This window comes from Rhyacophila brunnea, unplaced genomic scaffold (genome assembly GCF_057557595.1).
Source record: "Rhyacophila brunnea isolate RB1 unplaced genomic scaffold, BYU_Rbru_1.0 scaffold_2, whole genome shotgun sequence".
Taxonomy (NCBI): domain Eukaryota; kingdom Metazoa; phylum Arthropoda; class Insecta; order Trichoptera; family Rhyacophilidae; genus Rhyacophila; species Rhyacophila brunnea.
In genome coordinates this window covers 22871263-22883428 of record NW_028232859.1, presented here as the reverse complement: position 1 = coordinate 22883428, position 12166 = coordinate 22871263, and the positions used below count along the sequence as shown (strand labels likewise).

Genomic DNA, 12166 nt, shown 5'->3' with positions numbered 1-12166 from the left:
AATAATCTGAAAGAAATCTAAAACTAAGATTACTCCGACAAGTCACGACAGACGCGTCAGTTTTAGCACTCTATAGACAATGACAGGTCATCCATAGAGAACGGGAGGGGCGGAAAGGTAGGACCAGTCGTGAAATGTATTGGCTTTCCTCTTCAGTCTGCAATGACTGTATTCTTCGAGGATAAAAACTTGAGAAAAAAATACCAATGTTTGGTTTTTTAAATATAGGCATGTAGAATTACTATTTAATGGCATTAATAATTATTTGTTTGCTTTTTCTCACGAACACGACTATACTTACTACGTATTTAGGTACTACCCTACAAAGAAACAGTTTTAGTCAGTCACGATTCCTAAATGCGAATTCTGTTTCTGTGTTTTTTTTTTGTTAAGTTCACAGTTCATAGAAAAGTTTACAGTGGATACCTTCGTACCTACCTGTTTAAATTAGTGCCATCTGAGCGTATGCATATTATCATGATTGTTTCGAGGCTCGAAACAAACCGGAGCGCTCCGCATCTCATCTCCGGTTCATGAAATCTCCAACATTATCGACCCGCCTCGTGGAAAAATTAAATATTAAGTATCGATTGGTCAATTATTAAAAAGTAATTAAATTCACTTACTCTATATACATATTTTAAAAGTTTATAGTTTCTACGATATTTGTCGAAATCATGGTAAAAAATAATTATGACTGCATTTGGACGCTCTATTCTTTCATGCCAAAAGTTTAAAGACTGTTATTTCATTTGCCCACCTGAGTTTGGTAGGTATATAACAAAATAATTAGGTATAACACACTTATTTTTGTATAATGTACCTACTTACTTACATAAAATGACATCAATATGTTAGTATTTTTCGAAAAGAAATTATCGGAGCTCCGGTTCGTAAAGTTATATATTTCGACCCCAGAATTGTTTGTACAAGTGAAGTACCTATCTACCTAATTTAACGTTATTCAACCCACATTGGCAGGATTTTGAAGACTAGTAGTTTCGTAATCATATCGACTTGATTATGATTATGTACATAAGTAACACCATATAAATACATACTGAGTAGTGAAGTTAACAGAAGATATAATCAAATTATCGAAACTCAGAGGAGGGTTACCAATTACCATGGTTGCCGTCATGCCAGAAATCAACGAACGTAGATTAATTAGACTTGGAGTTCGACCTGCTGAGAATCTGTTCATTATCCCCATAGCCTTGCTATTACGATTACGGTCTACCTACGTGGATGTTTTCCCATGTGGCATATTTCGACATGATGCAATAAGGGTTTCCCGTGGCCGTGACCACTGGAATTCATAATTTATTTAAATAGTTCATTTCATGCACTATTTATGTGGGTATCCAGCTATTTTCCTTCAGTCTCCAGATGACGCAATGACATCCCGGGAAAGTGCCGCCCTTAGTCAGACTAAGAATGGTCTCTTCTTTATTTTAATTTTTAAAATTGCATTTGAATTTTGTTATGTACATTCCAACATATTTTATTACGCCTTCATTTTCGGCTATATTAAATAGTTTAATTTTACATACACACCATCTACTGAGGATTAGAGCATTTCAACGAAAGCTACTATTAAACAGTGGTAGTGTTAGGAAATTGGAGGTCTGAGGTACTGTGGTACTGAAAAGTTTCGCGGCTGCCTTGTGATATGTTTGGACATTGGTAAGCACTTTCTAATGAAGTGACTGTATCGCACGCTTCATAGAAAACCGCCGAAGCTTCGATTCATTTCTTCTATTGCCACCTTTTTATAATGTGCCGCCCTTAAACAACGCATGATCTGCCTACCCCATGGGACGTAACTGCCAGGCGACGGACATCAAGATTACAGACCGGGGTAATTTGGTCCAATCGAACGTACATAACAGAATTCATCGCGCATTTTTTAAATCTCTCTGTAATTATTCTTGTGTATTGATTATTTTATTTTATATAGCCTACCTGTTATTATTAACGGCAATATCATCAATTTGCTAATTGTTCAATTTTACATTGTAAGTACCTATATAATGTAGGTAATAAGTTTTATTCAAAGTATACCATTGATTATTAATATGAATATGGTGCACTAAATAAGGATAATAATATAAAATATAACATAACAGTTTTTAAAGAATTATATTTTCTTAGTTTTCCCTATTGACAGTTTGTTTATATTTTTAGCTAGACATTGTAGAAGTTATACTATCGGTCTTAAAGTTATCTGAAACCTATATTACCTACTTAATTATTTTGCGGTTTTAAATAGGAAAATGTTAGTATATTGTTAAAGTGGATTACTATTACAAATGCTAATACAATTATTCCGACTACCTAATGACAAGTTCATTATGTTAGGGCGTGTTTACACGAGCGTAGTATTAATCATTAGTACTAAACCCGTGTAAACATGCCTTTAGTGCTAAGAACTACAAAATTATGGCACTGTAATTTCTACTAATTGGTTCAAGAAACGGCTAATGATAATATAACATTCGACGTCTTATCAATATCATATTGTCCGTTTGTCAGGTGGTTTCAAAATAGATACTACGAATGACATGTGCTCGTAAAGCTGGTATCTACAAATTGATAACAGCGCTCTTTATTCTAGTGTCAACATAACTGTAGCAATGTAGCATAGCCTTAATGAGAATTGACATCAATGTCCATAAATTCCATAATACAGCAATAATTATGAATGATACATTTTTATAGCAACACTCATACGTATTTAGACAACGGTGTAATTTCAACGGATTTCACTTGAAACTATGAAAGTATGTGATTATGAAATACAATTATGTTAATGAATGATTTTGAAATATTTATCAATATGTAGATACGTACACACGTGAACAAGAGAGTGTTATCTTATAGGCAGCGTTCCCAGACGTCCCGATTTTTGCGGGATCCTATGCAAAAATAGATTGTCCCGCGCGGGACAGCTAAATTCACGATTATTCAACAAATATAAATAAGACATAACCGTGAATAACGAAATAAGTTTCGAAAGTATAGAGAATGCGGTGTCTTAGAGAAGTAGATAATATGGACTTGATGTAGGTATGAAGAATTTAACTCGCTGAAACTTTATAATTATTTATATTGATGTGATTGATTAAAAATTCGAAAGACTCAGTTGCACAGAAATGTCATCAATTATTCAAGTTATTCCAGGAAAAAAGAGACAAAAAATATTTTCAAGCTAATTTAATTTATTTTAAATATACCAACAACTAATTGCTATACCGAACGGGTATTTTCTCAGATGAATTTAAAATGGTCAAATGCAAAAAACAGATATTTTTTTGGGTTGATACAAACGAAATTACTTTTTCAATTCAATATGACATACCTATTTACGTTCTGAATTTTATCAGCAGAAAGAAACTATAGAGGAAGTAAAATCGTCAGCCAAGTACAGTGAGATGAGAGTTTTGTAATTTGTGTTATGTTATATCTGACTGATATCATAAAAATAAACACTAGTATTTATTGAAATATGCGTTTTTTAGGTTGTCCTGATTTTTGCTAAAAAATTCCGATATTTTTTATTTCACATGGTAAAAATCCAGATTTGGTAAAACAATTATCTGGCAACGCTGGTTATAGGACAGTATAATTATAATAATATGTTATAACAATATCCATATTAAGGATGCGGAGATGAAATGAATGGGCACAGACTTCTAATATTCGAACCTAGACCTATTACTTTTCAAAAACATTACTATAAATTCAACTTAATTAGGGGCGAGCGTCCTCTATTGATAGCTTTATAATACATAGTTATTACCGTATATCTAATAAACAAATTATGTCACATACATAATTGATTTTCGATAAACACTGAATCACCTATTGACATTTTGTTAGCACTATCAGCTACAAAGTTACTACGATACCGGTGCATTCTGAATTTGAAAATCCCTCCAAAACTCAACCACTCACTATTCAGCGCTTTATCATTCAATGTAAAAAAATGTAAACAGAATCGTACAAGTGACTGACATTGACAGTGGTCAGCGGGAAGCTAACAAAACACTTCTTATCTCTTTTATATATTACGAAAACGGTGAGTTAAAAAGAGATGACTAAAGAAATCGCTTATTAAATCGGCTTAAAAGTCCAACGCGAGGGGAAAAGGTGATTGCAAAGGCGTCTATAATTATTATACTAAATTCAGTCTTCCAGGTATGGTAATCCATTCAAAATATTTCCTCAAGTGTTCTATGTTATTTATATGTGTATCCGTTAAGTTTTAGGATCGTTTTAAATTAATTTCTAAGTGTCGATGTCACGTTTGTGCGCCGCCAATGGTTGTTAAGCCACCAGAGATGGAGGAGGGAGTATCGGCAGCAGCCTGCTAAGTTGCAACGATGAGTATACCTAGTTTCGTTACAGTGATCGCATACACGTAGGATCGAATATATAAAACGTGCCGTGATTATAATATTTACAATATTTCCCTTCGCAAAAATATCAAACACAAACGTCCCCGAAAACTCGTTACATTTAAAAAAAGAACCAACAGAATACTCGAATAAAATGAGTGCCGACTGGGGATACACAACCACAAACGGTAAGTTAAAAAAAACAGTGTTAATTAAATTTCAGTACGCTGAACTATATAATAAACTTTCTCTTATGTTTTGGAAAAATACATTATTAAATTTGATTTATTTCTAGTTTATAATTTCATATTTTAGTTACATTTAATCGATATATTATCAAAACGCCATAACATTGTATCGTTTACAATCCATCCCTTTCTTTACGTTTGTATCAACAAATTCGTTGTTGCGATGGTGTTAGTGATCACTCGGTTTGTGTGTGTACAAAATGTTTATGAACAAAAACGCGTTCTCACATTATTATAAATTATTAGATGTGTTGGTAATATACTATGTGCATATACGAATAAAATTAATGTGATTTTTCTGCTGAGAATAAAAGATTTCTATGGCTCTGAAAAGAAGTGGGAATAGGAAATGGCGACTGTAATAATAATATTAATATAGTAACATCAATTTAAATAAATAAAGTTACTGTGTCAAAAAAGCTGCGTGAATTGCCACGCTTTTATTAAATGATAATATATTATTAAATTAATTTTATTTTCGTTCCATCCATGCAGTATTTTGTTTTGCAGTTTGTAAGCAGCATTGCCAATTCTACTGTTGCACATTTTTGTGCTACACAACCATTAGTAATACGATTCCATTAATTATTATCAACTAATTACTAAATTATAAATTTCAGTATCGATAATATTTTTAGTGAGTGAAATCATTGTTAAATTTTTAGAATAATTTCTAATAATATCTCCCTACGCAAATAAGTGGTTCCATAACCATTAACACGAACGTCTTGAATTTTTAATTTGTAAAGTCCACTACTTATAGGTCTAATATAATAATATGTAAATAAATATTTTTTAAATTAAAACAACCAATTCCTCGTAACTATGTGTATTCTAAATTTATCGTAATTTGAAATACCTAGGTATTCACTTAAGTACTTACCTAATTAGGTAGGTAGCCATATTAAGTTAGGTTCTTACGTATGTATTTATTTTACTTTTGAAATAGGTATGTAAAGTGTTGGGCTTTTTGCGAATCTTTCTTTTTTGTAGGTATGTAACAATATCATGCAGTGTTTGCCACATGTTATTATATGTGGTATAATTTTATGTGAGGAGCTAATATTAATAGGACGATAGATAAATTTCCAAATGTTTTTATCCACGTCGGCAAATATCCTGTCGAAAATATTCCCCAACCTGCCAGAAGTTTACTACCCAATACCTGGGAATAAATAGACAGGTAAATAATAATTGACAATAATTGTTGTTCGTCCAATGTCCATCCATAAAATGCAGCCGATTCCATCTTACCTGTTGTGAAGTTATGTTATTTTGGATTCGCCACGACTGTGCACTTTGTTTATTTTCTGCCGAAGAGCAAAGTTGCTTATCTTTCCGCCAAAACGTCCCGCCGTGATAGTTCAACATCTTACCTGTTCGTTCTAATTTTGATTTTACAACTGCGAATAACTATAAAATGCAAGATGGCGATTTTCTTCACGTATCTACCTAGTTTGATAGAAAACATAATATTGTTATCATTTTTTAAATCGTTATTATCTGGAGTTTACGAAATAATCTATGCAAGCATATTGTAACACTTACTATAATAATGAATTCATTACGTCCATCATTAGCATAGGTCATAATATTGTATTCCATTAATAATTATACACTGAGCAGTCAAAAGTATTGCATTTTTTGTTTATAACTACGTTAAAAGTAGACACATAGGTGAATACACAAAAAAATCGGTAGGTACCTGAAAAAAATAGTTTCAGTACATATGGTACAAAGAACCATAGTATTAATTCAACTTGATACAAATAAAACGGATTTCAACTTATACGAATTTTATTTTTATATAAAATCAATCTTTTTTAAAATAAATATAAAATAAGTACCTACCTAGTATATTAAAACTATAAATTGTTTAAAAATATTTTCTATACATTAGAGACATAATATCATCAATTCATTTTTATGACAAACATAACTATACAATAATATGTATATAATAATAACTATTATTTATATAGAATTTAACGAATTCACATTTTTTATACCATTTTTGGTACAAGGAAGCCAGGCGGGAACAGCGGGAATTTTCATATTCGATTTCGGTAACATTCATGAATTCAAGAATGATAACCTAACCTTATAATATAACCTAACAAATAATCCACTATATCGGCTATTTTCAAAATTTGTTTGCCGGTGGTTTCCACTAAACAGACAGAAACCCATTTTTTATAAATAATAAGATTATTTTTTACTTTAAAAATATAAATTTCTCTTTTTAATGTCGTTAGATACTTAATTACAACAAATTATAATAATTATTATATTAAATTGCTTCATATTTTTCTGCTAAAAGATTAAGAGTCGGTTAATATCGCCAGATATAATCCAGGTTCGTAAAATTTGTTGAAAATATAACATATTTATAGTAATAACATAATCGCATAGTAATAATATTATCATATTATGTAACACGTAATATGAAAATAGAATACACTCCGTATAGGATATTTTATATTATATTGGCAAAAAGGAGTAACCCTTTATGGAAGATATAATATATGCCACATAACTTTGCACTCTGGCTCTAGGATGAAAATGATGTTAGTATTATATTCTAAAAATATTTTTTTTACATAATATATTATCTGTCTATTTATTTATTACTACATACATATATTAATACAAGTAAATATCATTTGATCTACTTTTATGCGAGGTAATCAGGCAAAGAGGCGTATCAGTGCAAGAGTGCAAAAAAGTACAAAGTTATAAAACGTATAGGTACTCTACCAAGTTAGCGTTAGTTACTTAGTTACGAGGGTGGGTCAATAAGTCCTTAGAAAAGCCGACAGGTGGCGCGACTAGTACTGTAAGCGGTTTGATTTCATGCAGCGGCACTACCGATTCAGTATGCTGCGGAGTTTCAATCAGATTGGTCGGGTTGTTGTGTGTTTCTCGTACATTTAAAAAAAAAATTTGCTTGTGGAAAATGGAAAAATGGAAAATGGAGAAAATTGAGTTTAGAGCTGTTATTAAACATTTTAATATAAAAGGGTTAACAGCAAATGAAATAAAAAATGAGTTGGATTTAGTTCACGGCATATCTGCTCCTTCACTTGCAACTATTTATAACTGGTTAAATGAATTTAAACGTGGTCGTACATCAACAAAGGATGAACCACGCTCAGGTTGTCCTGTAGAGGTGACTACACCAGAAATGATCAATAAAATCCACGATATGGTGTTAAGTGACCGAAGATTAAAGTTGAGTGAGATAATTGAGGTTACAGGGATCTCAAAAGGTAGCGTCATTTCTATTTTACATGACAAATTGGGCATGAAAAATATTTCTTCAAGATGGGTGCCGCGTTTGGTCACAGTCGACAATAAACGCAATAGGGTGGTGGCCTCTAAAGCCCTGTTGTCGCTCATGCAACGCAATCCGGATGAATTTTTTCGTCGCTTTGTGACTGTAGATGAAACATGGATACACCACTATACTCCCGAGACGAAAGAACAGTCAAAGCAGTGGATTGCGAAGGCAAACCATGTCCAAAGAAGGCGAAAACCGTAAAATCAGCTGGTAAGGTTATGGCTACTGTATTTTGGGATGCACGTGAAATTATTTTCGTTGACTATTTGGAAAAAGGAAAAAAATAACAGGGGATTATTATGCATCTTTATTGGACCAGCTAAAAAACAAAATTGAAGAAAAACGGCCTCATTTAAACAGGAAAAAAATCCTCTTTTATCAGGACAATGCCCGTGTTCACACATGTTTACGATCAATGGCTAAAATTGAAGAATTGAAGTTCGAATTGGTCGACCACCCACCGTATTCGCCAGATTTAGCCCCCAGTGACTTTTTCCTTTTCCCAAACTTAAAAAAATGGCTAAGTGGACAACGTTTTTTTTCAAATGAAGAAGTCATCGATCGGACAAATGCTTATTTTGAGGACCTTCCGAAAACTTATTTTTCTGACGGTTTAAAAAATATTGAGAAACGTCTAACCAAGTGTATTGAGCTCCAAGGAGATTATGTTGAGAAATAAAAAAAAAATACAAAAATAAAAACTGTTTTAATGCTTTTTTCTAAGGAATTATTGACCCACCCTCGTTCTTCGGTGTCGGTATTAATTTATATTTTATTGTAATGTTTGTGCTCCATAACTTTTTCGTTTTATGACATATTTTGGAGCCCTTATAACTTGTGACTCTTTTAAATTACGTATGCAAAAATATAAATGTATAAAGGCTTTATGAACATATCACCAAGCCATGTACTATTCCAGTACTGAGAAAAGCGTATATTTAAAAAAAGCCGCGGAAGCGTTATATCGTATGAAGAAATTTAATGAAACGTAAGATCAAAGTTTATAAAGTCTCAGGAGGATGACATGTGATGAGATGATCGATGTTGAGATAGCCGAGCTTGAAAAAAAGTAAAGACACATTTGAAATAGGTATCTATAGAACATTCGAAATAAATTAAAAGAATTTTCCTGACTGATCAATAAATTGATTATAACACAAATGCTCATATTTACTATGTACCTACGTGATGGCTACGGCGTGATTATATGACGATTTTCCAGTCATTAAAACATAAAAGAAATTTTCCACACTTTTATTAACAGTACAAGGTTTTGTTGATATATTATTTTATTTTTACTTGTGATTTTCTTCATATTTGACACGTGGTGAGCCCCATAATCTTTACCCTAAGCCCAGTTCAAGTACCACGGTGGTAGTTAGGTACCTACTGACTATTTTCCTACTTGTGGTTAATAATCGGATTCAAGTAAGCAGGTACGTCCTGACAAATTAATCCCCGTATATTACACATCGATATTGCAAAGTAGATATACCTACTAAGCCAAACAATAATAATTTATATGTATGACTTGTTTTACATAAATTATCAAATTTATTCAACACACTATAGCGATTATGATAATGCCACATTTTTTGTTGTTGTGCCTAGTCGTATTTTTAGACATTCAAATTATCGGTATTAGGTATCTATTCACTATCATTGTTTATGTTTTTTGTAAGTCAAAATTTGTCTGTAAATAATAAATGATACAGACACCTACAAAAGTTTTTCAAATATTTTGTCAAAATGTAAACAAAGCCGTGCATTATTTTTAGTAATTTGTATTTTAATTCGTAATACTCAGTTTTAAACTGTTATAAACTTCATTTTTTAAGTAATTTATTGTTCTAATCTAAATCATTGTACAGTGGCTCCATGGGTGATTTGCACGTATATCGTCTTCGTTTGCTACAAAGCATGTTTCAATGTTACTGCTAGTAAACAATGTCATATAGTTATAACTGCGAATCGTTTTCCCCGTGCCAATGGTGCCACTGTAAAATGGTTACAGTAGATTTTTTTATCATGTCCGATCCTAAAAAGATCATATTATGGGTCACCACATAGTGGAGGTTATATTAATACATTTCGTTTTTACAATAAAAGAATGTAGGCCATCTGCTCGACCTACTAGACCCATACTCTGTGTCCAAACATAAATTGAAAAACAATATGTAAATTTTTCTCAGACCCATGATTTGAACCCACGAAATTATAAGTCTGACGCGTAACCGCCCAGCCATTGTGGGTAGTAGTAATAATAGTTTAAAATAGCAATAATTATTAGGTACCTACTACCTATGATATTGTTATTGATAAATAACGTACTAGCACTACTTGACGTATCTTCTAAAAAATGGTAGTACCTACATATTTAAATTTTATATATATACAAGTTTATCAACATGTAGGTAAAATAATCGTTTAGTATAAATTATTATTTGCTACTGTTATTTTTTTTGTTGTTATTTATTTCACGACGTATCCGGTTATTATTAAGTTGACGAAAACGCGTACTCCAGTAATTGTTAGATAACCCTAAACATCGCAGCAGGAGAAACACATTCGATAAGTAGATACACAAAGTTTAATTAAAAATAATAATTAAGCCAATCCCGGGGTTATGCATAATTTTTACGCAGTACCGTCTCTAGAATTTGAAAAAAACACATTATATTACACAAAAGGCTCACCATGTTTGCACTACCTATTAACAATTTATTCTGAAAAAATGACTTAGTAAGCAAAATTAAGAATTCAGTCGTATTTCTAATTTGCAGAAGTAACATATTATCACTTTTGTTTAATTTAACCTGGGGTTTCAGTTTTAGCATTTATTTACTTAAATTAGTTTTTTGATTAAAAAAGACACATCTATCACCACTTTAGATTTCGCATAGTAATTACAGACACGAAAGTGCATATTAGTAAGTTTTGTATAGAGCTGTTAGAAGTCCAAATTTTTTAATATTCGCATTGGAATAATTGAATGTGAACGATCATAATATTATAGTAGTTTGATTACTTAATTTTCCAGTTTGTATTGCATAGAATTGAAATCGAATTGCAGTTTATTAAATTTGATCCAATCTATTTGTATTTTTATTTATATATGTATATATTCTAGATATGTACATACATAATTACTGCACTTTTATGTCGTTTTAGTATTTTTATTAAAAGTTTATTTTTCATCGTAAAATTATATGAATTTATTAAATAAATGAATTAATATTATGTACGTTGTTTTTTTTTGTTTTATTATATTTACTTGCATAATTAAGGGAACGTCAATGTTACTTACTTACCTATTTAAAAGCCAGATATTTATTAATTATATATGTCATTGGATGTCTCGGAGCCGTAACTAAGTCAACACATTATAATATAAAGGATTATCATTGACTTGCTAGCTTTTATAAATATATTATAACTATAAATATAATTTTCTCCTCTTCATATAATTTTCTAAGTTAACGACGATGTAAATAATTGATATTACATATTTTGCTAACAATTAATAGCCTTCCACCTTGAGCGATTATGAGTTGATCTAGTCTAGTTACTTTAGCTAGTCCAGTCGCTTTCTTGAAAATGTCATTCCCCTGGATGGTTCACACCTTCACGACCTCTTTCCTTCAACGCCACCAGCAATCACCCTCCTCTCCAGGCTACACAAAAATACATATATATTTTTTTTAAATAGCTCATATTTCATGAATTACGATTTGTTGATGCCATATAAGTAGGTGTTACGAATGATTCGGCGAATGGGCGAATTCAAGCACGTGATGTGGACTAAACGAAAGCAATACACTCTTAATAAATAAAATCACATGGGGACTTGTCAATGTACGGAAAAATAATCACAATGATCAGTCGATGAGTCATCGTCCGGCGAAAACTTTTCGAAGCCTGCCATTTCGGACTCTTCCCAGACCAGTCCGGTAACTTTTCGGCCAGTACCGGTTATAAAGCGCCCGTAACCGGCGCAACGTTAAAAGCTCCGCGAAAACTCCCGGACATTTCTGATTATCAGTGACACCACAGTAGGAATGGACAATAATACTACATATTTTAATTAAACTATTCATTCAATGAACAAGGCTGAATGTTTAGAAACGGAAAAATGTTATTGTATATACATAGTTTGAAGCACCTGAAAAACATACATA

The 12166-nt window shown here is 31.8% G+C and overlaps 1 protein-coding gene across 1 annotated transcript in view; it reads left to right on the top strand.

Moving 5' to 3' along the window:
• Window positions 1-4387: 4387 nt before the first annotated feature.
• The window catches only part of CAH1 (carbonic anhydrase 1), an 85646-nt gene continuing 77867 nt past the window's right edge, over window positions 4388-12166 (top strand). Inside the window, exon 1 of the mRNA XM_085946453.1 lies at window positions 4388-4588. Within this exon, the coding sequence (XP_085802579.1) occupies window positions 4555-4588 (34 nt within the window). The 5' untranslated portion in view covers window positions 4388-4554. The remainder of the gene's footprint in view (window positions 4589-12166) is intronic.